Here is a 26318-nt window from a genome sequence, read left to right as displayed (position 1 = left end):
CCAGTTATGCAGCATCTGCGGCATTTTCCTTGCTGACCCTGGTGGAACCATTTTGTCTCCGCAGTCGTGAAGACCTCAGCGGCTAATTTTAGAGTGATGCAGGACGCGGATCCCAGCCGTGAGGGGAACTCACCGTTCGACGACGATATTCCGCCTATGAGATCGTCCGGTCGACAGGTCTCGTCATTTCGTCACATTCGCCAACCTGCAGCGACAGGGATTATCTGCAGCTTCACACCTCCCCGCGTGAGGGGATGAAGACAGGGTTTACTGCCGAGCGTTCCGGGTCCCTCACGCCGGAGAGCCATGCCCGACCCAAGTCTTGACTTGCTTGGCTGAAGCTTAGATACGCTTCAGATAACTATATGCTCCTCTCGACGTTTCTCTGTTGCTCTTTTGGGGTTTCGGGTCCTATTCTTTGTCCGCCCCCTTTCTCACAGCGATGGCTACCCCTGCTGACGGTGATCTCATCTCCCAGGAGTCAGACGGACAGCAACTATCTGAAGTGCGATCCCCGCATCGATACCCCTTCGGTCATAGTATCGCATCGCGCACAGCTAGGGAGACTTCTCCTCACCGGAGTTCCCGTGCGAGCAGGGGTTGAAGCAGCCTAGCAAGAGGGGAACACGGCCGGCTCCCCTCATCCTCCCTGGCGTGTATTTAAGACGGTGCTCTCGCACGTCCGGAGGCTCTGTTCCCAGAATATCACCTTCAAACCCCTTCTCCAGGATGAAGTCCGCTCTGGTTCTTGCCCTCCTGACGCTCCTCCCTTCCGTCCACGGAGCACCCGCACTCCCCAAGCGAGATGGGGGCAATCCTCCGCTCCGGGGTCCTGAAGACCTCCTCGGCTACTCGCCGGATAACAAGCTGACGGGACAGACGACCGAGGAGATACCCTATACGCTTGTCCCCGGCCAGAAGGAAGATGCAGATCTTGGGCTGTATCTCGACTTTTCAAACAATGACAATCCACAGCCGATTCGAGGCAGTCTGGGCGGGACTGACCCTGGTCCACGTAGGTTCCGCTCGACATGAGATGTCTGATAGCTGGTCCTCTTTCTGACCTCTCACTTTGGTAGGCAACCGCGAGCTTGACCGTCAGAACAGCGACAAGCTAGCGCCACCTGGAACAGACCATGGACAGGTACGACCAGACCCACTTTTCATTGAACAAGGCTGATGTCAACTCAGACAATCAACGCAAACTGGCCAATGTCACTCAGCAAAGCCAAGTAGGACAGCGCCACCCCCGTACGAAGCAGCTGAGAGTGCTAACCCTCGCCAGATTGGGTCTCGACGGCGCTGGGTGGTCCCGGCAGGAGAACATCGTCGTCATGCCCGATGCCACCAAGATGGCCGGCGTGGATATGAGACTGGAGGCTGGTGCCTATCGTGAACTGCATTGGCACCTGGCTGGAGAGTGGAGTCTTGTGCTTAATGGCTCCTGTCGTATCCAGGTATGTGGCTCACCTTCGAGCATATCCCGCGCGATGGCCAGCGCTAACCAATGTAGGCTGTCAATGAGGACGGCAATACCTTCATCGACGATGTAACCGAAGGCGACGTCTGGTTTTTCCCACCGTAAGCTTCTCGCCTAGAAGACCCCTCCCACGATGTACGCTGACAATTCAGGGGCGTGCCTCACTCGATCCAAGCCCTCGACGTCGGTGTCGAGTTCCTGCTCGTCTTCGACGACGGCTCTTTCTCAGAAGACAACACGTTCCTGGCGTCAGAGATCTTCGCCCATAACCCGGTAAGAAACTCTGACTTGGGCAATCTTCAACGTATCTAACACCACTCAAGAAATCAGTTCTGAGCAAGAACTTCGACCTCCCCATCTCCGCGTTCGACAACATCCCAGACGGAGAGCTATTCATCTTCCCCGGAACCCCAGCACCAGAAGATATCGAGGAGCAGAACGTCACCACAGCGGCCGGTCCAATCCCCCGCTCCCAGGCCTACTCGTACCACTTCTCCGAGCAGCCCGTGCACGTCGTCCCGGGGGGCTCCGTGAAAATCGTCGACCCGGCCACCTTCCCCATCGCCAGCGACTTCGCCGCCGCCGTGGTCACCGTGCACCCGGGGGCCATGCGCGAAGTGCACTGGCACCCCTCCAGCGACGAGTGGAGCTTCTTCATCAAGGGCACAGGCCGAGCGACTCTCCTCGAGGCCCCCTCAACCGCAACAACCTTCGACTATCACCCGGGAGACGTGGGGTACTTCCCGAAATCGCACAGCCACTACATCGAGAACACAGGCGACGAGGACCTCGTGTTCGTGGAAGTGTTGCAGGCCGATCGATTCTCCGGTGCGTGCCTAATTCCGTTTTTTTTCCCCCTACCTACCCTTCCCTTTCCCTTCGCCGCGGAAGAAAGCTGATTAATTCATTAAACCAACTAGATATCTCGCTTGGCCAATGGCTCGGGTCGACGTCGAAGCAAATCGTAGGCGACACGCTAAAACTGCCCGAGAGTGCGTTGGATCATCTGAAATCAGAGAAGCAGTATGTGGTTGCCGGTTCGACGGATTCAGCGCAGTAGACTATGTGATTGGTTGCCGATGTTCCGAGGGCCGCGCGGGATGGTTCGCGTCACTTGCTATTCAATTCAATTCAATTTGCTTTAATTCAAGCTCTTATACCTAGTGTAGCCTGGCCAAAGCGTATCTAGGGACGCAAACGCACCCCAGACGACGCAGGAATCTGAATCAAAACCTGAAACCGTGTATCGAGAAGCGTCGACAGCCAAGCCAGAGGGTCATTCGAAATATGGTAACGGACAGTACTCTATGGAGACCTGTTGAGAGTTCCGCTTTGAGGTATTCACCCACTTCCTCAGCTCGGGCAGGATGGACGTCTGCAGACGAGTCAGCCTGATGCAGGTGGCAGTACCCGATCTGTTCAGATGCACAGAGAGTAATTTAAGAAAGCAACGCTCCGCAAAGAGAACGGACGACCGCCTCGGGAAATCGCCGTCCTCAAGGGGGTTAGGGTTAGCATGTCTATTGCCCCGCGTTTCTGCGCTCCTGTATCTTCTGTCTGAAAATATGTGGATACAGCGATGTATACAGCTATTCACGACACTTGCGAGCAGCTGCAGCCAGGAGTTCCGCAACCGCTGCATGACCATGCTTCTCTGCGAACCCCAATGCAGTCGTGCCATCCGCAGCCTCCGCACTCACATCAATCCCAGGAAAGGCAAGCAGCGCCTTCACAATATTTAGATGTCCCTCCCTCGCTGCAGAGCAAAGCGGTGTTAATTCCTTATCATTCTCGAACATTGACATCTATGCGGGCATCGGCCAAAAGCACCTCCAGCTGTTCCTGATTCCCGGTAGCCGCTGTCCATGCGAGCGCGGTCAAACCTCTCCAACCACGGTAGTTTACGTCGATGTCCTGCCTCTCGAGTAGGAGCTTTAGAACTCCAATCTGCCCCTCCCACGATGCGCAGTACGGCGGCGTGTCCCCATGTTTTCGACGCCAGCGCAGGGTCGACTCGAGAATCAGCCAGGAGAACCTTCACCACCGCCTCATGTCCCTTATACGCCGCCCGATGGAGCGGTGGCCAGCCGTCCGCATGTCGAACCGACGGATCAGCGCCACGAGCCATCAACAGCTGCACCATCCCAAGGTCGCCCAGGCTCGCAGCCGCCCCGAGCGGGGTGCAGCCCCCATTATCAGCCTTCTCAATGTCCATTCCTCGGCCCAGTAGCAAGGTGACGAGTCTCTTGGTCCCGCACTCCACGGCGTTCCGCAGAGGAATCCTAACCCTCGTCGTTGACTGCTTGGATGTGCGTCCTTGGGCCAGTCGACGAGCAGACGCACAATATCCTCGTGCCCGTGCTGCCACGCGAGAATCAGCGGTACCTCGAGGCGTTCAGGACGCGCGTTCGGATCGACGCGCGCGTCCAAGAGCAAGGTCCGAACGATCTCCGTGTTCCCTACCTCCACCGCGACAGCGAGCGGTGTTTGATGGAATAGGTCGTTGTACATGTTCACGTTGACGTCCTCCCTTGCCAGCAGCGCCCGTACGATATCCACGTGTCCCCGGTGACAAGCCCACCAGAGAGGCGTCCGGCCCATTCTGCCCATGTAGTCCGGAACGACAAACGTCGTGGCAGCACTCAGCGCCGTATTATCATCCCGTATGTTGAGCGCGTTCACGTCCGCACCCCGTTCCAGGAGGAGGCGTACGATCTCACTATGCCCTGCCGCGCTCGCGATGATAAGGGCGGAGGGGCCGTTGCTGACCGTGGCCCTGGAGTTGATGTCTGCCTCTCCGTGGTCCAGGGCGTAGAGAATCGTCTCCTTGATTCCGGTTCGGGCCGCGACGTGGATCGCGTTGCTTTGGTTGTGGAGGGCATTATGGCGATACAGCTCTCCCTTTCCGAGCGCGTAGAGCCTGCGGGTGGTTTGGATGAGGGCGTTGATGTCGCCCTCTGAAGGGAGGTATGCTTTGATGAGATCAAGGAGGAGCTCGTTGGGGAGGGAAGAGGAGGCGCATTTTTGGCGGAGGTGAGTGAAAGGAATCGATGAAGGCTGCGATGCGGATGAGGCCGGGGCTTTGATCGCTCAGCGAGCTGTCATCAGATCTCCCCTTCGACCTGTGAATGCGAATGCGAATACGAGGATGTGCAGCAGCTTGCCTCGTCTGGACTTTGGGGTTTTCGTGCTTGGCCACGGCATGAAAGCGAAGCTTCCCGAGGAAGCCTCCTCGTCACTTCATCCTCGTCTTTATCATGTATCATGCATCGACCAGAGACTTCAGATTCCGACCTCATATGGCACACGAGACCTGCTGAGTTCCCCCCAATGCAGTTTGGCCAATGGGAGCTGCGGAGTACAGATTGTAACGGGCGGATGCGGGACCCCAGAGCTATCAACGGGCACCTACTCGAAGAGCGGCGCGCTCAATGGCCAAAAGGCAGCCAGAAGGGAGTGTCGGGGAGCGACGGGGCACCGAGAGAGGGAAGATATATCAGTCGAACGAAGAATGGTGGATTCCAGTTGAAAAGAAAACCATTACATCGCCTGGAGAAGGATATAAAGCCGGCGTCAATCATTGTAGTGGAGCCAAGGAATTATTGCGGTATTCTGGGCGGGTGGAGAAGCATTGTTTTCTTCAGGGTCGGTATCGGCATGCCGGGGGTCCTAAGGGGCTGCCGGAGGGCGGCACCTCGGCGGCGCGCCGAAGCCGCGCCGAAGCACGGGCGCGGGGCAAGGGTACGCCTGAGCATGGCTGTGTGCAGGGGCAAGAGTGCCTCTAACCAGGGCGCGCGCGGGGATAAACGTACGCTAAAGTATGGCCGCGCGCGCGAGGAGCTAGTTGGTAGAACAGAGGCGCTTAGGCATGCACAAAACAAGACACGCGCAGGGAGCCAGTTGGTGGCATTAGAGGCGCGGTCCTCGGCCGCGGCAGCAGACACCAGGCACCAGCGAGAGTATTTGCAAGCGCTTGCTGGCGGACGTTAGGGGCACCCGTGGCCTGGTCATGTAACACTCTAGGGGGCAGGTGCCCGGGAACAACACGCGGCGCGCTCTCCAGCGGTATCGCGTGACTCTACAGGGGCGAGCCCCCCCCCCCCGGGAGCACCGCGCGCCGGCCCCCGCGCGGCCACACGGCTTCAGACTCGCCCGGCATCCCCACGACAGCCATGCCCCAGAACTATTCCTGGGGACCCCTCGTTATGAAATAGAGCTCGATTGTTGAGCCCGGCTCCCTTTCGCCCCCCCGTGGGATCAATCAGCTCGGTGGCGTTTTCAGCAGTCTCCGGCTCAGCCGAAACCGAATTCTCAAAATTCCGCCCCGGGACCACGCCAGATCGGGCTCAAGGTTCTACAGGTCGCTCACATCCCATCCCTCGCGGCTATCGACTGATGCTCATTCTATAAGGGGGTTTTTCGATAACCGTCCCTGGTAGGGAGTGGGCGTTTCTTGCCACGTCGCGAGAACCGGACGCACAGCCGTATGCAGCACTGAACGCCTACCATGACGCAAGGATCATTATCGGTTACCTGGCCGGGGGGCGGGGGTATGCAAAGGCCACGGCCCAGATGGTCGACTAGTGATGCCAAATTTGTACCGGCGCTGACTGATAAGCTGAGCTCCTATAGAAATCGCTATGCCGACTGGCAACGCGCAGGTGTCGCCCCTGGCAGAGAGGAGAGCGCCAGAAGAACCGGGAGGGAGGTGATAGTCAAGCTATTCAGCGCCGAATCGGTGAAGCCCTTTTTCGACCATCTACCTCACCACAGATACGATGCTGCACGCCAGACGGCAGTCCGGGCTCTCCAGCTCTGTCCTAGCTTATATGACCCTGCGTGACATCCCACCTGGATATACAACTTTCCGTAGCTCTCCATGCTTTCTATATATTTGGTTTGAACCTGAACCTAATTCATTGGCTACGGTCATCCCTTAAAAGCATGCTGCGGGAACGCCATACTCGAGCGTAGCATACTCGAGTGTAGAGCGGAGAGTCTCGATATAGGAACCTATCGCACATATCTAATCCTATCCTATCGTACACCCCACGCACCGCACTCAGCAAGTTAGAAGCGCAGCCCGGGATAGCACACGTACCACTCCGTCCCATTCCATTCCGCGGGTCAAACTCGCCCAACCCTCCCGTCAAATCTCCCCAGATAAACCCCCAGCGCAACAGCGCCAACGGCATCGAGCACGCCCAAGGCGAGGAACTCCCAGTAACCCTCGCGGGACATGTGCTTGCGCCCACGCACGACAAGATTGCCGATCAGCATCGCCGAAATCCACAGCCGGATGGGCACGGAGGCGTGCAGGAACTGGTTCTCCTCGATCGGCATGTACGAGGAGACGAAGTAGGGGAGCACCAGTGCGGCGCTGACGGTGCCGAAGAGCGCGTTTGTGTCGGCGATTCGGGGCGTGGTGGGGGTGGGGACGAGGATTTCGGCTAATGGGGTTGGGGTTGCAAGTGGTTTGCCATCCTTGTCAGTGTGGTGGTCTGTCAGTTGTTGTTGGCTTGTGGTTTGGATGGGCGCTTTGCGGAAGACAGAGATGTACAGGGCGAGACCCAGTATGAGGGTTGGTGGGACGAGGAGGCTGGGCGGGAGGTTGACTGGGCGCAGAAGCATTTTGGAGGGATGGATGGATGGACGAATGCGTTGAAGGAGCAGAACGGGCGGTGCGCAGCATATATGAGTTGCTCAGGTCCCGATGGGAGGGGGAGGGGATGCGCATCGCGGAAGTGTGAATACGAGGGAAACGAGTGCATGACGTCAGGGGCGCTGGTGACGGTCTTTCAACAGTTTCAGAATGTGAAACTGTATACAAGGCCTTTTGTATTGAACATCTCCAGTGCTATGTTTGGCGACGTCAAAGGCACTGCAGACAAAGAGCTGCGAGGCATTGTCGCAGCTCTCCAGATGCTGAAATATAACCTCCGCCGCTGTTCCCCATAGCGTCCAGACACAATCCTCCTGCATACTGCAATTCGCCCTGAGATCGCGATCACTAACTCTCCCATGGCTCACAAACGAAAGCACCGTGCCGACGACACAGAGTCACCGCGGAAATCACCTCGTACAGGGAAGGCGGACCAATTCCGATCGCTCTGCTGGGACTGCGCGGCCATGGTTCTGGAGTACCTGGAGCCACGAGACCTCGCACAGTGCGAGCGAGTCGACAAGGGATGGAGGGACTTTATACAGGTGTGGATATCGGTTGTCGGGCTTCGCCGACAGTGTTCTCGCGCAGAGAGGACAGACGACGTCGCCAAAGCTGTGATGGTCTACAAAGACCACTGTGAGAACATCCGAGATCCACCGGGAGGGTCGAACACTGACACGAGCTAGCCGCGATTGAAGTCAACTTGCCTGCGTGCAGGCCGGTTGGCGTGTACAAGATTACGGCGTCTCTCGCCTTTTTCACCGTCGCGGGAGACTTTGCGGCCTGGGAGGAGTGATATACTGGCAGAGACTCGGGTTCCAGCCGGACGGATCGCTCTACTCGGCGCAGAAGCTGCGCTTCAGCCTTGGGAGCCGCCTTCTGTACCTGGAGGTGAATGCCGACGGTTACATTTTGATCCGGACGCATCAGAATAGTCGGGGGCAGAGGTAGGCAGGCAATCGTTGAGCAACGCTGCGGTGGGCCAGGCTAACTAACACGGATACGCAGAGACCATCTGTTCCATCTGGAAACGGGAGAGCAGCTGTGGAAGCGCGATGTCGGGATCGGACCGGACACAATACCCGATGATCGACCGCTGGTTCTGGGCAAGGAACGTGTCTACTACTTTGCAAGCGACAACCGGGAGGCCGACGCTATCGAGGAGCATATCGAGGAGCATATCATGGCGGTGGACATCCGGTCCGGCAACATGCTCTACAAAACCCGGCTCGAGAAAGTCAGGCTGGGATACCACTACGCAGCCCTTACGGAGGACCTCCAGAAGCATCTGTCACGGAGCAGAACGGGGTTAATGCGCTTAGGAGGCCGCGAGATACTAATCGGCCTTGGGATCAGGGCCGAGATCTACTGGAACGGCAGGATCGGGACTCCCGGGCCAATAAAACTAATCGCCCTGATCGACGGCGAGTGCGGACAACTAATGCAAACAATCACACCAGAATTGTGTCCGGACTCCGTTTCCGGGACTACGGAAGATGGCACACTCACGGTTCTCAGCCGCGTCTTCGACTTGGACCCGCGGGAGAAATCCTAGTGCTGGGAGTAATTCACCCTGAAAACCGGTGGATCCCCTGATCCCCATCCACGGACACGGGGGCGTTTCAACGAGTAGAAAGCTGGAGATTCCGGCCCACAGAATGGCGTTCAACGTGGCGGGGGGTGTCTTTGCGACGGTATCGGCCCGCGGTATACCAGAGATACGCCCGATATGGGAGTTCCCGTTGCTCGGTGAAAAGGACCTGGAAGTGCGGGAGATAACCCTTCCACCAAAAGAGCAGAGGGAGTCGGAGCCGCAGGAAGTTTGAGCCAGATCGCTCACTTCGATACCGCTCTCTGCACTTTGTTGACCGGGATAGGGTTGTTCTTGAGAGCGCACGGGACGAGGGTGCGGCGGAGGCAGAGTACAGTGTCTTTGATTTTGGGTTTAGGGCTCAATACGGCCCTTGGAGGGCGAGGGCTCCTACTGCTTGACATAGATCACGCTCCACGGGGTGGCTCATTTCGTTATTCCACTGTTGATGTGTATATCGAGACCCTGTAAGCGCTGTAGCCTTTGATTGTTCAAGGCGTGTGTGGTGTAAGAGGGCATTGGGGGAGGAGAAAGGCCACTGACAGCAGTAGTAGGCGATGTATTTGGTTCAGGTCCTTTGTATCTCGGGTGTCGCCGACCTGTATGGCCAAACTTCAAAGATTGCCAACAAAGGGCGGTCCTTTCTTCGAAGTCGGGGACATCGGCCCTGCTGTTGCTGGTGAGTGCGGGTTTGGGTAGATCATCTAGTCAGGATAAGACAACGGAGAGTTGCAAACGAAGCCACGGGTATCGTATTGAGTCTATCGGTGTACTGGATGTCAACATTGAACAAGACAATCTATGAAGCTGGCACCCCCGGCTCCCCGTTGCCAGCCACGCCGGAAAGTAGCGGGAGGCTGGACAACAGCCCGCGATCAAAGAACAACTCCGACAGTCCAAACGGGGACTGCGGGTCTTCTTCTGCCCCGTTGTGGTACTCCGGCATCGACGCCATCGCGGCCATCTCGTCGAGGTCTAGGTCCGGGGCTATTCCACCCGGCGCTGTCGGCGACGATGCGTCCTTCGTCATGTTCTGCAGGATGTCCAGCTGGGTGACACACCAACTGAATCCTGCGTGCAGTTTGTTGCAATACGATTCCGGGAAATTGGGATTCCGCAGGGGCTCGAGGATGCGCCGGATATCGTGCAGGAGTTCGGCGTTTTCGGGCAACTCGCTCTTGTCGGAGATCAGGATGTAGACGAATAAGTCATGGAAGGCGACCATGGGGAAGTTTCGGAACATGCGACCGAGAATGGCGAACGTGCATGGAGTCGGTTGGCCTTGTGCGACTTCCTTGAAGAGTTCCAATGCCGCGCGGGAGGTGTCGCGGTATCGCTGTTGCGGAGACAAGCTGGTGTCGCAGCGGTCGACGAGGATTTTGCTCACGTAGAAGGCGTATTTTAGTTCTGATTGTTGGTGTTTCAGATGGTACGCTCGGTCGAGCAGCTCCTTGCCAAGCAGCGCTTTGTGCGTGTCCCGCCACCACTCGAGGACATCGCGGAGCCGACCGGCCTGTCCTTGGCGGTCGGATTCGTGGAGGATTGTGGAGCGGGGTGAGTACAGGGTGGAGTAGATATCTTCCCAGATCGTCATGAGGTGGGTGCGGGCGCCGAAAAGCTGCAGTGTGGTTGGATGTTTCCCGTCACAAGAGTACAGGCGATGGCTCGAATCAAACAGATTTAGCTCGCCTGGGTGGCCGCTTAAGAAAACAATTCCTTTGTCTAGGATGTAGGCGACCCAGTATAGGCGTTCAGACTCCGATATATCATCCCAAGAGCGAGAAGCCTGGGATGGGCCTTGAGCTAGGCCCATTGCGCGCACCATACGTGTTACCGCCTGGCAGACACGAGAGAACACTGGATTGTTATAAAATTCCTGGCAGACAAGCGCCTGTTGGCGTTAGTAACAAAGACCGGAGCGGTGGGAGGGCCACAAACCAGAGTAAGCAACGCCTTGAGATTTTCCAGTGAGGGCTTCGAGAATTCTTCCAGATTTTGTAACGCTCGGTCACAATTTGCACGTAGAAACTGAGCCACGCTCTTTTCATGCTCCCGAGTTTCTTGGTCGAGAGGGAGACCTCTCTGGATTGCGCAATTCGCGGATTTGGCGAGCAAGACGACGTTGCTGAGGGTGAGCGCTTGCACCGAGTACTGCTGGCACGGAGGCGAGTCATAGTAAAAGGCGATTCCATCCTCTAAACCGGTCTTATCGAATATAGGCGTGTGGGAATTGATATGATCGAGGTACGTCTGCACTTGCGATTCGACAAAGCAGCGGAGGGGCGCTTGTATGGGCGCATTGTCGCCAGCAATTGGGATCTCCAGACATCCACCGTTGAAAGGGAATATATCCAGTTGCCGTCTGAGAACCCTGCGCATCACTCCATTCTGCGCCGCCAACGCCCAGAGACTACCTGGCTCCCTCGAGGCACCGCTCACCACGCAGGCGAGGCGGCGATAGAGCGACGTGAAAAGCGCCAGCGCCGCTGGGTATCTCACCGCGCACTCATTCTCCGGCGGCTCCAACTCCGGCTCCGGCTCCGGCTCGACAGGCGGGCCCTCCTGTCGTTCACGGGAATGCGACTCTAGCCGCGAACTCCCGGTTATAGCAGGCAACTCGAGACCCGTCGCACGCGAGTGCTTGATATAATCGACCAGCCCGGCCAGCGTCGATTCCAGACGGTCCAGTCGCGTCGTAACGGAGGTGAATGCGTCCAACAAGTCCTTGACCTGGTACGCGCGCGAGGGGGAGTTCGAGTAGTCGCAGGAGACGCCGCCTCTTCGACAGTTCGAGCAGTCTGGCTGCTGCCGGTCGCATCGGACTTTGCGGATGCGACACTGTGTACACGGGGGGCCTTGGGTGTCATCGTCTTCACGGGGGCGTCTGCGGGAGTTGGTCGTGGTCGGCGTATCGGTGTTCGAGCTGCCGCCGCTTCGGGGCTGTTGGCGCGGAGGAGCCTGCGGCATCCTGCTTGGAGAGGAGAGAGGCCCCTGGCCTCTGTGAGGGAGGGAGCTTGAAGTCAAGAGGGATGGGAGGCTGCTCGAGCGAAGGGGACGCGATGAGCAGAAGCGGGAGGGTGTCTACGTGACGAGTTATGCTTACGTTATGCTTACGTTGTGCGCGATTAGTAATCATCATCGTCATTCATTGCTGCCGTCGTTCCTATCTTCTGCTAAACTACCTATCTACACGGAGAGTCTTGGGATGGTCCTCTATCAAGTCTAACAGCCGAGGGCGACACCTGAGGGTCGTTAGAACTCCAGACTGCAGGAGGGAGGTAGTGAGGAGCTTACCGTTGGCAAATAGAGCATACGAGTCCGCGTTGTTGAGGGCGTCCTCGGTGCTCAGGGCAGTGGCCGCATCGTATCCGTACCCAAGGTCATCGGTGCCGGGGCTGTACACGCCAGGAGCGTGGGTCATCTCGTGGAGGCTGGTGGTCGCCTGGTCCTGGTCCCAGCAGGCGCTGGCCAAGTCGGGGAGGAGGGTGTAGTAGATGTCGCAGTTGGCGATGAGGTCGTAGGCCGGAAGCGTGTAAGCCAGGACGTTCGAGCTGCAGTAGCCGTACTCATCCGTGCAGTAGTACTGCGTTGCACCGCCGGAAGTCGAGGACGCCTCCTGGGCGACCGCCTCGAGGCGGGCCGCGACGTCCTCGCGGACATCGCTGGAGTCGGTCTTGAAGAAGGTTTCGAAGAGAGCACCGCCGCTACGAGCAGCTTCTGCCGCGGCGGTGGCCAGAGAAACGGCATTGCTGAGGGCGGTTTCCAGCGCAGAGCCCTCGCTTCCCGAGCACCCGGTGAGCGTGGTGCGAGGGGAGAGGATCTTGGCGATGTTGGGCACCTGGGCGGCCTTGGCTCCGTCGACGGAGATGGTGATCTCGTTGGAGTCGTAGGGCAGCGAGCCGGTGATGTCTTTGCCGGTGACGACGGGGACGAATCCGCGAGAGCGCAGGGTGATGGAGCCACCCTCGGACAGGTCGCTGGTGGAGGCGATGTCGAAGACATCCTCAAAGGTGGCGCCCGGCGCCAGCGAAGTCAGAGCATCCTCGGAGATGCCCTTGGTCCTGGGACGGTACTTGATGCCCTGGAATTCGAGCTCGTTGCCTGGGCGCTGTTAGCTGGTCCCGGTATTGGGAGAGAGAGGCTCACTGTCGCGGAAGAGGGAGACTTTTTTGACAGGGGCCTTGTCGTTGAAGAAGTTCAGGTGCATAAAGGTGACCTCCTCGCTGCCGGTGTTCTTGACGACGGCCTTGATGCGGGTGTTGTCGACCTGGGAGAGAGTGACATGCAGGCCAGCGGAGTTGGTCTTGACAACGGGGGAGGCGCTGATGCCTTGCATCAAAGCCAGGAGGGCAACGGGGGTAGTGAAACGCATGGTGAAGACGAGACAGATCTTTGAGACGGGATGCGCAAGCGATGGAAATGGCATTTGGCATGGGGCTCACCCATGCTTCTTATACCCTGTCGCATCCTGCGAGCACGAATTCTCCGCGCAAGAGTCGGCATCTGGAAAGCTTCGGAGATTGTCACTAAAACAGAAGGTGGTATCGTGGTGCCGTCTCGCAGACGCCAAGTCCGCCTGTCGTTCTAGGAAGCGATGAAGCTATTCGGGGGGGGAGGGTGGTGTGCCCAGTAGCAATGCTCGCTGAGGGGAATCACAGCGACGATGGCCGACCGCAACCCCTCATGCGACGTTCCGGAAGTCGCCTGATGATCAGGAATCCCTGCAGGTTTTGGGTTTCGGGGCATTCTGGGAGAGGAGAGGTTATCGAGCATCGTGGAGAGATGATAGGCCCGCGTGTCTGATAATGCACCCCCTTTCAGTACTTCTCACGCTTGGCAGGACTCGAGGCGTAACCTTGCGATGAGGGGGGACAAGCCAGCAGCCCAGCACCCCAGACGGCGTTCTGTCCAAAGCCACAATGCTTGGTGGTCCTCTGGCCCCCAAGCGTGCGACGCCAGTGAGATAGCGCCTGGGCGACGAGGATGATGCAACCCAAGACTCTGCAGCAGCTGCGGCACGCGCAGATCTTCTCGGAAAGAGGCGATTCGCAGAGCACGGAGTCCACGGGCCCAGGGGCTCAAACGGCTGGGGCGATGATCTGATGCCAACTGGGAATGACGAGTGTCGGAGGGTGCCGACAGATATCTCCTCCCATGAGTTTCCGGCTGTCAGTGCAGCAGGGCAACATGTTTTATCGACCCCTCGTCCTACTTCTGCTCGCAGGCGGCGCCCTCTTCCACCTTGCCAGCCTTGCCAGCATGTCATCCGAAGCATCGTCGCCCAAGCTCGAAGTGCGTCTGAAATCGGCCTCCATCCCCGCCTCGTTCGACGCGCCGACAGTATCCGTGGCCATCCAGGTCGCCGTCCACAACCACGCCGCGTCACCCGTGACGCTTCTGAGCTGGGGTTCCCCTCTCGACCCGCGCGCCAATCTCCTTGGTGTTTTCGAGATCCGCGACGCCGCGACCGGCGAGGCGGTGGCGCTGGATACCGTCAAGTTCGCGCGCAAGCTGCCTCCGCCCGCGGAGGACTTTGTCGAGATCCCTCCTGGCGAGGCGGCGGAGGTCGAGGTGACTCTGCCGCGTGTGCCGCTCGTCGAGGGCCGTCCATACGCCATCCAGGCCAAGGGGTGGTGGCAGGCCGTGTGGGAGCAGCCGCTGGGGGATGTTCCGGCGGGGGATCGGGAGAAACTGGCCGGAGCCCTGCGGGGGAGTTTCGAGTCTTCGGCAGTTGAGATTCGGAGTCGAGGATGAATCCGTATTGTCTCAGATTTACAAGTCATTGCATACGAGTCTTAATCTGTAGCGGACGCTTGTGATACATGATTTCCACCTTGACTTCAGCCTTCCCGATCAAACTTGTCCTCCGGTCCACCCCGACCTTCAAAGTGCTGCGACTGCGCGAGCCTAAACATATTAACATCCCATCTCCGTAGCTCACAGGTCCTCTTACCTCCCCCGATCGTCTCTCAATCCCCCCTCGTCCTCCGGAATGGGCTTCCGGTCGCTTCCCGTGGGCACTCCCTCTCTGCCGTATCGGACACCGGCATCGGCGAACTTCTGGTCAACCATCTCGTTCACGCCCGATTCGACGGCTTCTTTGTCAGCCGGATGTTCATACTGCCTCGGTAGACTTACTTGAATCGCTCTGGGGACCGGTTCCTTGCTTCGCTTGGTACGTGTTGAGGTCCTGCTCAGCGCGGGTCGCGAGACGGCGGGCTTCGGACGAGTCCATTGTGATTGCAGTAGTTGATTGAGTGTCTAAGTGTTAAGAGATGACCTCAGAGAGCTTTATATACCTGAGGATGAAATCATCGCGATGTCATGATGCATGACGTCACATGGCTGGTCGAGACCTGAGAGAAGAACGCGCAAGACGCTATGAAGCTTAGAATAGATCCAACGATCGACACAAGCTGCAGTCACAGCAACAGCAACACTAGACATGTCGGACCTCCCAGGCGACCCGCTCTCGACCAAAAGCCGCGTCCTCGAGACCAGCGCCAGCGCCACGCAGGACTTCGCGCCCATCCGCCAGGTCTGCGCGCACCTGCACGCCTTCCACGTCTACGCCTCGGACCGCACGCGCTGCGTTGAGGCAAACCACTACTGCGCGCATTTGACTGAGGGTAGCTCCCCTGTAACCCATTCTTGAAGCGATACAGATACAGATGCTGAAATTTATGCAGACCTCCGCCAATGCCTCATCTACGACTCGCCGGAGCGCAACGCCCGCCTCATCGGCGTCGAGTACATGGTGACCCCGCGGCTCTTCGACACCCTCCCCGCGGACGAGCGCAAGCTGTGGCACACGCACGAGTACGAGGTAAAGTCCGGGATGCTGATTATGCCGACTCCGCGCGGGATCCCGAATGCCGCGTGGGAGGCGGCGGAGACGGCGGAGATGCGCGATCTCGTCCCACTGTATGGAAAGACGTTTCACTTTTGGCAGGTTGATCGCGGTGATCCCGTGCCGCTGGGAAGGCCGGAGTTGATGCTCAGCTTTACGGGGGAGGACAAGGTGAGGGATGCGGTGGGAGGGGGGTTGGGGGAGTTGGTGAAGGGGAGGGATGAGAGGTTTGGGGTTGATACGGGGGTGAAAGCAGAGAAGAGGAAGGGTATCCCCGGGGTTGAGAAGCATCCTGGTATGTTTAAAGTATTCTTTGGATGCGCAATATCCTAATCTGTATAGATGCGGACGCCATGTGGGAGGCGACAAGATAACAAGTTGTCCCTGCTGCCAGGGCCTGAGATTATGTGTTGACACCGACAATTTAGTTGGTGGCTGGCGTGTTCGCTTTCCTGTCTGCGCGCTTCTTGCCCTTAGTTTTCGCCGTCCGGCCCTGTGGCCTCCGGGAGGTCTTGCTTATCGTGGTGCGGAGCTGCTGTGCGATGTGGTCAAACTGTTGGCAGAAAGCGTTCATCTGGGTCTCCTCGAGCACCTCCGAATCATAGATGGCAAGAATATCAACGTGGTCGTCAAAGATCAGGCCTTGAAGAACCAGTGGGTAGGTGAAGTATCCTTCTAGTAGCTCGATCGACGCAGTGTGTTTCGAGCTGGCCGCTTCCAAGAGAACTTCATCGCCTTTATACGAAAGACCGAACTGCTGCGATGGCTGGATAACAAACAGACTGGAGAAGTCGCACGCCTCCTCGGCGTCTGCGCTGACCTTGGAGATATTTTGCAAGCCAAACTGTTCGTATGCAACCATCTCGGATGCCTGTCGCTGTATGTCTTCGAGAAAGTCCAACACGGGCTTCCGACTGTCCAGTCGAATCCGGACCGGGATAGTGGCAACCGCAGGCCCAGCCATCCTCTCCACCCCAGGGACGGGGGCGTGTCGTCCCGAGATGGTCGTGCCGAAGCACACGTCATCCGTGTCGCTATAGCGCCCCAAGATCAACGCCCAGGCGGCTCGTAGAATCGTTGCTTTGGTGATGGAGCTGTTGGTCAAGCGAGGGAAACTCATCGTCTGCTTCAACACGCGGCTCGTGTCTTTCACGTTGGCACCGCGTAGGGGTTTCGCGGGAGGGAAAGCGGCGCGTCTCGCCTGGTGTAGTTGTGTCCTCCAGTACCTGCTGGCGGCGTCGTGGTGGAGATTCGACGTGTACTTGATGAACCGGCTGTAGGGTTGCAGGGCCAGGCCCTCGGTTTCATGGTAGTTCCTGTGCAGGACGTCTAGAATGATGGACATGGTCCAACCGTCGTAGATTGCGTGATGGGCAGCCCATACCAGATGATGTTCGCCGCTCACCTCTGTCGCCAGTGCGTACCGGCAGAGGCGCGATCCGTACGTCATATTGGTATCCAAGACGCTCAGGACCGACTCCACGTCCATCCCGGTGGTCGGCTCCCAGTTGGGAGCTCCCTTGATCACTGCCTGGATCGGAACGCCATCCAACAACAGAATCCGAGTGCGCAGGTTGCTGCAATCGTCCAGAGTCCGCTCCCAGGCCTTCTTGAAACGGTCGACATCCACATGTCCAGGGACTCGATACATGTGCTTCGCGACATAGGAGCCCGGCTGCTTCACGGAGAGGGCCATGAAGCCTTCTTGCATTCGTGTGCAGGGATAGGCATCTTCGATCAGATCGGTGCTTGACAGGCGGCATTGCTCTCGGATCTGGGGCTCGACCATGTCCCGCCCAAAGCCTTGAGGCAGCAGGCTGAACAGCGCCGGGTAATCGTCGATTGATCTGCTGGTGGGTTCGTCGGTCTCCGACGCAGCCGCAGCTACCACGGACAACCGTGGATCATTGAAGATATCTTGGACCGTTAACCTGACTCCGGACTCGCGGCCCTTGGAGACAAGCGTAATTGCAGTGATTGAATCGCCTCCAAGGCGTAGGAAGCTGTCGTCCCGACCAACGGCATCTGCTGGTAGTTTGAGCACCGCTGCCCATAGTTTCTGGAGCCGGCTCTCCATTGGCGTCTCTGGTGGGCGCTTCTTGCTATCCAGGAGGGAATAGACTGATAGCTTCTCTCGACTGAGGCCCTCCACCAGGCTGCGTAGTTTGTTTCTGTCCAACTTTGTAGAGGTGATGAAGGGCATGTAATGGCATGGGATGAACACCGTAGGGACCATGTATGCCGGCAGCTTGACGTTCAACTGGCTGACCATGGCAGTAATTTGGCCTTTCAGGGTAGTCGTCAACGGCAGAAACAACTCTTCCTCCTCCTCCTTCTCCTCCTCGGTCTTGTTACCTTTCCCGTTCATTCGAGTATTGTTAGAATAGCAGAAGTATGCGATCAAAGCCGTGCTTCCGTCTCGCTGGAAGATGTCCACAGCGACCTGTTGGACGCCCTCGAGGTGGGAACGAACGTGATATTCAACCTCGCCCAGTTCCACCCGCAGTCCGCGTATCTTGATCTGGGTATCTTTTCGGCTGGAAAATTCCAATGTCCCATCGACATTGTACGAGCAGAGATCGCCAGACTTGTAGAACCTGTTCCATGGGGCCACAGTCCGCTGGGGAGCCCAGTTCGGAAGCTCGTCAACGATAGATGCCGCAGTCCGCTCGCGGTCCGCGAGGTACTCTCGTAGTATGGTTGGGCCTTGAATCACCACCTCCCCTACGACTCCAACAGGTGCGAGCTGGTGTGAATTCTGCGGGTCCACGATCCAGCACCATCCACCAACTGGCCGACCGATAGTCAACGGCGATTCATCCTTTGATGTCCATTCATGGCATGTACTCATGAAACAGGCCTCTGCAGGCCCCCATCCGTTCAGAAGGCGAACCTTGCCAAACCAGGTGTCGAGAATATCACGGCCCACAGCCTCTCCGACAAGGATAACTGCCTTGAAACTGGGCACCTCCTCTGGCTGCAGAGTCTTGATAAATGAGGGAGTCAGTATAGCCCAGGTAATCTCGAATTCGCGAACGAACTCATTGACACTGTTCATTCGAATGTCGTCAGACGGGACACAGACGCACGCGCCTGCAGCCAAGGTGACGAGAATTTCACCAATACAGGCGTCGAAGACATAGGACGCGAATTGCAGCATTCGTGCTTCAGGCGTGATTTTGACTCGCTTCCCGATATCAATCACAGCAGTGGACACGGAGCGGTGTTCCATGACAAGGCCTTTGGGGACACCAGTACTGCCGGATGTGAAGAGGACATAGGAAGCATGGCGAGGGGAAACACCAACAGCCGGCGGACTGAGCCCGGATGAGCTGTTCTGGCTCAGGCTTGCATCGAGCTCCGGGGTCACTTGTATAATCTGGGCTACTAAGCTGGCGCAGGCAGCTGCATTTGCAGGCGAGGTCAGAGCAAGCCTTGCTCGGGTCTGTCGGACAACCTGTTCGTGGCGCTGCTTTGGATGTGTAGGATCAAGGGGAACCCATGCTGCACCGGCCTTGTTGATGGCCAGAATGGCGACGAAGAACCACATCGACTTTTCAAAATACACGTGAATAAGGTCGTTCAGTTTGACGGAGTACTGGTCAACCAGGTAGTGAGCCAACCGGTTAGCAGCAAGATTCAGCTGCCGATATGTGAGGCTGCCATCCCAGCCGTGTATCGCCGGCGCATCTGGTCGAATTCGGCCGTGTTCTTCGATTATATGGTGTACACAGGTGTCTGCAATGTCAGGGGTATTGCAGTTCCATTTGGTAGCTTGCTGGAGGTCCCACGGCCCTGCAATTGACACGTCTGCAACTGTCGCATTGTCTGTATCGATCAATTGGTTCATAGCATGCTCCAGATGGCGCGAAAGCGCAACAACTCGAGATTCATCGAGAATGGTGGAGTCGTAGATCATCAACAGCTTCACCTCGTCGTCGTGGATGTGTCCCTGGACCACAAGAGGATAGCTGAAGAAGCCCTGCACCAGGTCCTGGGCAGTAAACTGTCCCGAGTCATCGGAGACAAAGATTGAAGCGGCGGTGTCGGCGTCGTTGTCTCCAACGGCCAGGATCTGCGCTGGCTGGATGACCAGCAGACTGGAAAAATCACAGGCCTCCTTTGCGTCCGGGCTGAGCTTGATGATGTTTTGCAGCCCGAATTGTTCATGCTTCACCATGCTCGAGGCTTGGGTCTGAACATCCTGCAGGAACGCCGGCAGAGCCTGATTTCGATCAAGGCGCATCCTGATGGGCACGGTTGCCACAGCAGGACCAGCCATCGTCTCAATCCCAGCAACAGGGGCCTGACGTCCCGAAACAGAAGTACCAAAGCATACATCGTCGGTGCTGCAGTACTGTGAGAGTACCATGGCCCAGGCGGCTCTCAGGACTGTCGCCTTGGTTATGGAAGAATTTGTTGATTTCGGGAAGGCAATGGTCCGCATGGTAGATTGCGTTATAGATTCTGCCTTGGGCTTGGGGGACCTCTGAACTGGAGCAGGGGCTGGAAAGCTCGCGCGGGTTGCTCCTTGAAGCTGCTCGATCCAATAGTCCCTGGAGGCCTGGTGGTCGAGGCTGGTGATATATTTGATAAACCCGGAGTATGGCTGCAAGGCCGGGGCGTCCATTCCCTGGTAAAGTCGATAGAGGGTATCCATCACAACCCGGCCCGTCCAGCCATCATACACGGCATGATGGACAAACCAGCTGAAATAGGCCGAACCGTTGGCTCCCTTGGCCAGAGAGTATCGGCAGAGCCTGGAACCGTGGGCCATCTCAACATGACGCCCGGCTTCGATGACAGAGGCTAAATCGGCATCCTCGAAAGCATCCCACTGGATGTCGTCCTTGATCACCAGTTGCATCGCAGAACCCTCAACAAACACGATTCGGGTCCGCAGGTTACTGCAGATGGCCAAGGTCTGCTGCCACGCTATTTTGAAGCGGGCGATATCAATATCATCAGAAAGACGGTATATGTATTTCGCAATGTAGGAGCCTGGTTGTTTGAGGGCAAGAGCCATGAAGCCTTCTTGAAGCTTTGTGCAAGGATAGGCGTCTTCGATTGATTCGCCTGCCGATAGACCGCACCGTTCGCGGAGACGCGGCTCGAGCTCGCTGAATTCGAGGCCTGGGGGGAGGAGACTGAACGGCCTTGTTGGGACAATCGGTCCCCGTTCAGACTCAGCGGCAGGCGATGACTTGGAGGCGAGAGCGAAGAGTCGGGGGTCGTCGAAGATATCCGCCACTGTGAGGTTGATGCCTGCCTCGCGTGCCTGGGAGGCAAGGGAAATTGCTGTGATTGAGTTGCCCCCGATGCGTAAGAAGCTGTCATCGCGCCCAATGTCCTCTGCGGGCAGGCCCAAGATCTCTGCCCACAGCGCTTGAAGTCTTGCTTCCACCGGTGTTTCAGGCGGCCGTTTTTGGCTGTCCACCAGCGAATACATGGCAATGCTGTCTTTGCTTAAATGGGCTGTTAACTCGCGCAGTCTCTTCCTGTCCAGCTTGCTGGATGTGATGACAGGCATGTAGTGGCAGGGGATAAAGAGTCCAGGGACCATATAACGAGGCAATATGACATTGAGTTGCCCAACCATCGCGGTGATGAGGTGTTGCAGGCCGGAGGTGAGGGGTGCAAACATGGAGTGGTCTTTCTCGTTGTCTTTGCTCGACATTCGTGTCTCATGGTTAAAGCAGAGGTAGGCTACCAGTTGTGCACCGCCATCCGTGGTGAAAACGTCTGCCGCTACTTGCTGGACTCCTTCCAAGCTACGTTGGACGTGGTGTTCGACTTCGCTAAGCTCCACGCGAAGTCCGCGAATCTTGACCTGTGTATCCTTGCGGGTCAAGAAACGAATAGTGCCATCAAGGTTGTACAGGCCCAAGTCTCCAGTCATGAAGAATCGATCCCAGCACGGCAATTGTCGCTTAGGGGCCCATTCAGGAAGATCTCTGGCCACGCTACGTTCAGTCTGCTGGGGATTCGATAGATACTCACGCAGGAGAGTCGGCCCTTGAATGACCAATTCGCCTACGGCTCCAATGGGGGCCAGCTGCTGGGGATTGTTTGGATCAACGACCCAGCAAGAGCAACCTACTGGCTGCCCTATTGTTAATGGAGATTCATCAGCCGTCTTCCATTCATGCAGTGAGCTGAACACGCATGTTTCTGCTGGCCCCCATCCGTTTACCAAGCGCACTTTGCCAAACCAGCTGTCCAGGATATCGCGAGAAACAGCTTCTCCCGCTAGAAGCAAGAGTTCTAAGCTGGGTACATCTTCTGGCTTGATAGTCCGTGCGAAGGCAGGCGTAAGGTAGGCCCAGTTGATATCCATGTCACGGATGAACTTCTCAAGGCCGTTCATCCGGATGTGATCAGAAGGGACGCACAAGCATGCGCCATTAAATAAAGCACCCAAGGTCTCGCCCACGAAGACATCGAAGACAAACGCGCAGAATTGGAGCATGCGCACGTTTGCTGTGAGACCAAGTCTGCGGCTAATAGCCATCTGGCTAGTACAGACTGATGCATGCTCCAACACCAAACCCTTGGGAACACCTGTACTTCCCGACGTGAACAGGACGTAGACAGCGTCACGAGGCGAGACGTTGGACTTGGGGGGGCTGAGACCAGAGCCTGGGTCCAGCGCCAGCTTTGCGTCCAGCTCAGAAGTCACTTGGACTACCTCCATGAACTTGGCGCAAGTAGTGACATTGGCCGCAGACGCCAACGCAAGCCTTGCCCCGGTTTGCTCAAACACTTGCCTGTGGCGTTGCTCCGGGTGCGATGGATCAAGAGGAACCCATGCAGCACCAGCCTTGTTGACGGCTAAGATAGAGACGAAGAACCAGATGGACTTCTCAAAGCATACATGGACTAGATCTCCTCGCTGGATGTTGAACCTATCAACAAGATGCTGGGCAAGGCGGTTGGCAGTGTGGTCCAGCTGGCCATATGTGAGATCTCCGTCCCAGGCTCGAATCGCGGGTGCATTGGGTCTAGTTCTCGCCTGCAGCTGCACCAGCTCATGGACGCAGGCGTTGATGAGTTCGGGCTCCTCAGGATTTAGTTTCATGGCCTGTTGAAGGTCCCAGGGACCTGCCACCGATAGCTCGCCCAGTCGCTTATCCCCTGGATGGATCAGTTGGTGGATTGTGTTTTCAAGCTGGCGGTGCACCGTGACCAGCTGGGCTTCATCCCAGATGCTGGAGTCGTACGTCAGATGGAGTTCGATTCGATCTCCGTAGAGCAATGCTTGCACAACCAGTGGATAGTTGAAGTACCCTTCCATCCACCCGTCTTCGGCGTCCTTGTCAACTTCGGCGGGACTCAGGACTCGGGTCTCAGACGGCTGTGACTGATTCGGGGCACCATCCGTCTCGAACGCGTGCATGGGTTGTATCACCAGAAGGCTTGAGAAGTCGCAGGCATCCTCGGCGTCTGCGCTGACTCGCGAGATATTCTGCAGGCCATACTGTTCAAAGGCAACCATATCCGACGCCTGCCGCTGGGTGGCTTCAAGGAGCCTGGAAGCAGACAGCTGACGGTCTAACTGGATCCTCACCGGAACAGTAGCAGTGACGGGGCCCAGCATCTTCTCAATGCCTGGAACGGGGGCATGTCTGCCGGACACAGTGGCACCAAAGCAGACATCAGCACTGTCCGAGTAGCTGGATAAAACCAGGGCCCAAGCGGTCTGCAGGATGGTTGCTTTTGTAACAGAACTCCCTGCAGAATGAGGAAATGCAATTGTCCTTTTCATTAAGCGAGCCTCGCCCGTGAAACGGCTGCCTGAAGAGACAACGTCGCTGTGGGTGGGAGGGAACCGGGTCCGTTTAGCTCCTTGGAGCTGTGCTCTCCAGAAATCTCTCGCAGCATCATTCTCGATGTCGCCTGTGTATTTGACAAAGCCGCTGTATGGCTGGAGAGTTGGAATGCTGGACTGATTGTATGACTGATGCAAGATGTCGAGCATCATGCGCATGGTCCAGCCGTCAAAGATAGTGTGGTGCAGAGCCCAGACGAAGTGCCAGCCCTCATTTCCATCTTGTAGCAAGGCATACCGGCAAAGCCGGGAGCCATATGTGAACTCGTTCTGTGCGATGGCCCGCATGGCCGACGCCGTATCTCCCCCTCCAATGGGCTCCCATGCAACCTCTTCTTGAATGACAACCTGCACAGAAGAGCCTTCGAAGAGTACGATCCGCGTTCGTAGGTTGGTGCAGATCTCGACGGTGCGTTCCCAGGCGTCTCTAAACCGGCCGATGTCGATATGATCAGGGAGCCGGAACGGATATTGGGCCACATAAGATCCAGGCTGCTTGACAGCCAGAGCCATGAGGCCTTCTTGGAGCTTGGTGCAGGGATAGACATCATGAATCTTCTGGTTGTCGGCGAGGTTGCACTCCTTCCGAATCCGCTCCGATACCAAGTCCAGATCCATGTTTGGCGGCAGGAGAGAGAATGGCTCTGCTTCGTGTGCGACAGCAGCTTCTTCATCCATTTCCCACGCTGCTGCTGCCACCGCCGACAGCCGTGGGTCGTCAAACACGTCTTTCACTGTGAGCCCAATGCTGCAATCCCGGCATCGGGAGACCAGATTGATGGCTGAGATGGAGTCGCCGCCAATGCGTAGGAAACTATCATCCCGGCCAATCGAGCTCTCAGGCAAACCGAGTACTTCAGCCCACAGGCTTTGCAGGCGTCTCTCCATGCGCGTTGCCGGTGCCCTCTTTTTGCTGTCAATCAGCAGGTACGTGTTGAGCTCGTCTTGGCTCAGCTCACGCGTCAGACTGCGCAGCTTATTTCGGTCGATTTTGGTTGAGGTGATGGTTGGCATGTATCTGCAGGGGATGAAGAGCGAAGGAACCATATACCGGGGTAGCCGGACGCTGAGTTGCCCTAGCATGGAGCTGATTCCGCTCTCGAGATCTGGGTTGAGTGGCAGGAAGATACCGGCGTCCTCGCTGCCCGCTGTTTTCATGTCCGACGTGAAACAGAAGTACGACACAAGACTGGGGCCCTGCTCCGTGTGGAAGACGTCAACAACGACCTGCTGGGCTCCTTCCAAGCATGCATGAACATGATGCTCGACTTCGCTAAGCTCGACTCTGAGACTACGGATCTTGACCTGCGTGTCTTTGCGGCTAGCAAAGAGGATGCTGCCGTCAGGATTGTATGAGCAAAGGTCCCCTGACTTGTAAACACGATTCCAATTTACTGCAGTGCGGCGAGGAGCCCATGCTGGCGACTGTTCTGTACTCTCTGCAGTACGTCTCTGATCGGCGAGATACTCTCGAAGCAGAGTTGGTCCCTGGATCACCACTTCACCAGGGCATCCAATGGGGGCCAGTTTCTGAGGGTCATTTGCATCGACAATCCAGCAGCACCCTCCCACCGGCCGTCCAACGGTCAAGGGCGACTCATTCAAGGAACTCCATTCATGCAGGGTGCTAAAGCAGCAGGTCTCTGCAGGACCCCATCCATTTATCAAGCGGACCTTGCCAAACCAAGTCTCAAAGATGTCCCGGCCAACTGCCTCTCCAGCAAGAAGGAGAAGCTCTAGGCTGGGTACCTTGCTAGGGGTCAGAGTTCTTGTAAATGCAGGAGTTAGGAACGCCCAGTTCACGTCCATGTCCCGAATAAAGCCAACCAAGTTATTCAGGCGTAAGTAGTCCGAAGGCACGCAAATGCAGGCTCCAGAGATGAGAGGACCAATGATCTCGCCAATGGATAGATCAAAAACAAAAGCAGCAAACTGGAGGATCCGAACGTCTGGTGTCAGCCTGAGCCGTTGACTGATCGCGGCCTGGCTGGTACAGAGAGACCCGTGTTCCATTACAAGGCCCTTTGGTGTCCCTGTGCTGCCCGAGGTAAAGAGCACATACGCAGCATTTCGAGGAGACACGGTCAAGGCAGGCGGATTCTGCCCTGACTCTGGCTGAGTCTGAGCCAACTTGTTGTCCAACTCCGCGGTGACCTGGATCGTCTCTGCTACCAAGTCAGAACAGGTCTTTTCGTGAATAGCGGAGGCCAGAGCAAGTCTGGCCCTTGTTTGCTGAACCACCTGCATGTGTCGCTGTTTGGGATGTGATGGGTCGAGGGGAACCCAGGCAGCGCCGGCCTTGTTGATAGCGAGAATCGCGACGAAGTGCCAGGCTGATTTTTCAAAACAGACATGGACGAGGTCTTCCGGTTTGACTTGATACGAGTTGGTGAGAAGATGCGCCAATCTGTTGGCTGCTGCATTCAGCTCGGAATACGTGAATTCCACGTCCGATGCTCGAACAGCCGGCGCGTCGGGCCGGATCCTTGCCTGCTTTTCGACAAGCTCGTGGAAGCAGGTATCGACAATGTCGGGACTGTGCTGGTTCCAGTGGATGGCCTGTTCGAGGTCCCATGGTCCTGATACCGATACATCAGCCAGGGTGGTAGTGGTATCGTGGGTAACGAGTTGCTGGACGATGTGTTCGAACTGATGGCCTATCGCAACAAGCTGAGCTTCGTCGAGTGTGCTCGAGTCGTAAGTCAGATGGAGGTCCACCTTGTCGTCAAAAATTAGCCCCTGGATGACTAGGGGATAGTTGAAGTAGCCCTCGAGGAAGACCTCTTCGTCGCTGCTATCCGTCTCGGCCGGGACCAGGATCTCATTGTCTGACTCGAAGATCTGCATTGGCTGAATGACCAGCAGACTGGAGAAATCGCAAGCGTCCTTGACGTCGGCGCTGAT

The 26318-nt window shown here is 57.1% G+C and overlaps 10 protein-coding genes across 10 annotated transcripts; 5 read left to right on the top strand and 5 right to left on the bottom strand.

The window, feature by feature from the left end:
* Window positions 1-729: 729 nt before the first annotated feature.
* Window positions 730-2540, top strand: BJX67DRAFT_383222 (putative oxalate decarboxylase; the record flags this gene model as incomplete). The annotated part of the gene is made up of 8 exons (XM_071033413.1): window positions 730-1015; window positions 1080-1144; window positions 1192-1232; window positions 1286-1457; window positions 1514-1581; window positions 1633-1753; window positions 1804-2308; window positions 2401-2540. The coding sequence occupies 8 exons, from the start codon at window positions 730-732 to the stop codon at window positions 2538-2540; spliced, it is 1398 nt and encodes a 465-aa protein (XP_070883981.1).
* A 713-nt stretch (window positions 2541-3253) lies between these two features.
* Window positions 3254-4102, top strand: BJX67DRAFT_190887 (uncharacterized protein). The gene has a single exon (XM_071025332.1). It carries the CDS (start codon window positions 3346-3348, stop codon window positions 4000-4002), a length of 657 nt encoding a protein of 218 aa, XP_070883980.1. The 5' UTR covers window positions 3254-3345; the 3' UTR covers window positions 4003-4102.
* Window positions 4103-6514: 2412 nt separating this feature from the next.
* BJX67DRAFT_190869 (uncharacterized protein) lies at window positions 6515-7306 on the bottom strand. Its single transcript, XM_071025330.1, has one exon. It carries the CDS (start codon window positions 7109-7111, stop codon window positions 6608-6610), a length of 504 nt encoding a protein of 167 aa, XP_070883979.1. The 5' UTR covers window positions 7112-7306; the 3' UTR covers window positions 6515-6607.
* On the top strand, window positions 7307-7973 carry BJX67DRAFT_190870 (F-box protein). Its single transcript, XM_071025331.1, has 2 exons — window positions 7307-7781; window positions 7832-7973. The coding sequence occupies exons 1-2, from the start codon at window positions 7502-7504 to the stop codon at window positions 7939-7941; spliced, it is 390 nt and encodes a 129-aa protein (XP_070883978.1). The 5' UTR covers window positions 7307-7501; the 3' UTR covers window positions 7942-7973.
* Window positions 7974-9405: 1432 nt separating this feature from the next.
* Window positions 9406-11783, bottom strand: BJX67DRAFT_190846 (Zn(II)2Cys6 transcription factor). The gene is made up of 2 exons (XM_071025329.1): window positions 10675-11783; window positions 9406-10627 (listed from the first exon to the last, which is right to left on the bottom strand). The coding sequence occupies exons 1-2, from the start codon at window positions 11701-11703 to the stop codon at window positions 9536-9538; spliced, it is 2121 nt and encodes a 706-aa protein (XP_070883977.1). The 5' UTR covers window positions 11704-11783; the 3' UTR covers window positions 9406-9535.
* A 72-nt stretch (window positions 11784-11855) lies between these two features.
* Window positions 11856-13108, bottom strand: mep20 (putative penicillolysin/deuterolysin metalloprotease; the record flags this gene model as incomplete). Its single annotated transcript, XM_071034526.1, has 3 exons — window positions 11856-11978; window positions 12031-12837; window positions 12883-13108. The coding sequence occupies 3 exons, from the start codon at window positions 13106-13108 to the stop codon at window positions 11959-11961; spliced, it is 1053 nt and encodes a 350-aa protein (XP_070883976.1). The 3' UTR covers window positions 11856-11958.
* Window positions 13109-13890: 782 nt separating this feature from the next.
* On the top strand, window positions 13891-14490 carry BJX67DRAFT_383217 (uncharacterized protein; the record flags this gene model as incomplete). Its single annotated transcript, XM_071033412.1, has 1 exon — window positions 13891-14490. One exon carries the CDS (start codon window positions 13891-13893, stop codon window positions 14488-14490), a length of 600 nt encoding a protein of 199 aa, XP_070883975.1.
* Window positions 14491-14500: 10 nt separating this feature from the next.
* BJX67DRAFT_359580 (uncharacterized protein) lies at window positions 14501-14993 on the bottom strand. The gene is made up of 3 exons (XM_071029700.1): window positions 14875-14993; window positions 14690-14831; window positions 14501-14643 (listed from the first exon to the last, which is right to left on the bottom strand). Exons 1-3 carry the CDS (start codon window positions 14969-14971, stop codon window positions 14577-14579), a joined length of 306 nt encoding a protein of 101 aa, XP_070883974.1. The 5' UTR covers window positions 14972-14993; the 3' UTR covers window positions 14501-14576.
* Window positions 14994-15181: 188 nt separating this feature from the next.
* On the top strand, window positions 15182-15960 carry BJX67DRAFT_383215 (OBAP family protein; the record flags this gene model as incomplete). The annotated part of the gene is made up of 3 exons (XM_071033411.1): window positions 15182-15365; window positions 15426-15881; window positions 15929-15960. The coding sequence occupies 3 exons, from the start codon at window positions 15182-15184 to the stop codon at window positions 15958-15960; spliced, it is 672 nt and encodes a 223-aa protein (XP_070883973.1).
* On the bottom strand, window positions 15865-25201 carry BJX67DRAFT_359578 (uncharacterized protein). The gene has a single exon (XM_071029699.1). It carries the CDS (start codon window positions 24570-24572, stop codon window positions 16011-16013), a length of 8562 nt encoding a protein of 2853 aa, XP_070883972.1. The 5' UTR covers window positions 24573-25201; the 3' UTR covers window positions 15865-16010.
* Between the last annotated feature and the right edge of the window lie 1117 nt (window positions 25202-26318).

This window comes from Aspergillus lucknowensis, assembly GCF_044049455.1.
Source record: "Aspergillus lucknowensis strain CBS 449.75 chromosome Unknown BJX67scaffold_35, whole genome shotgun sequence".
Taxonomy (NCBI): Eukaryota; Fungi; Ascomycota; class Eurotiomycetes; order Eurotiales; family Aspergillaceae; genus Aspergillus; species Aspergillus lucknowensis.
This window is presented reverse-complemented; position numbering and strand designations above follow the sequence as displayed.

Bases quoted from the DNA above. Each gene is read 5' to 3' on its own strand.
- BJX67DRAFT_359580 (XM_071029700.1), bottom strand. From the start codon at position 14,971: ATGGACTCGTCCGAAGCCCGCCGTCTCGCGACCCGCGCTGAGCAGGAC. The intron at 14,832-14,874 runs GTAAGTCTACCG...CTGACAAAGAAG, and splicing joins CGGTCCCCAGAGCGATTCAA to CCGTCGAATCGGGCGTGAAC. The intron at 14,644-14,689 runs GTAAGAGGACCT...TAATATGTTTAG, and splicing joins TTGAGAGACGATCGGGGGAG to GCTCGCGCAGTCGCAGCACT.
- BJX67DRAFT_190870 (XM_071025331.1), top strand. From the start codon at position 7,502: ATGGCTCACAAACGAAAGCACCGTGCCGACGACACAGAGTCACCGCGG. The intron at 7,782-7,831 runs GTGAGAACATCC...GACACGAGCTAG, and splicing joins GATGGTCTACAAAGACCACT to CCGCGATTGAAGTCAACTTG.
- BJX67DRAFT_190869 (XM_071025330.1), bottom strand. From the start codon at position 7,111: ATGCTTCTGCGCCCAGTCAACCTCCCGCCCAGCCTCCTCGTCCCACCA.
- BJX67DRAFT_359578 (XM_071029699.1), bottom strand. From the start codon at position 24,572: ATGAAAACAGCGGGCAGCGAGGACGCCGGTATCTTCCTGCCACTCAAC.
- BJX67DRAFT_190887 (XM_071025332.1), top strand. From the start codon at position 3,346: ATGCGAGCGCGGTCAAACCTCTCCAACCACGGTAGTTTACGTCGATGT.
- BJX67DRAFT_190846 (XM_071025329.1), bottom strand. From the start codon at position 11,703: ATGCCGCAGGCTCCTCCGCGCCAACAGCCCCGAAGCGGCGGCAGCTCG. The intron at 10,628-10,674 runs GTTTGTGGCCCT...TAACGCCAACAG, and splicing joins TCAAGGCGTTGCTTACTCTG to GCGCTTGTCTGCCAGGAATT.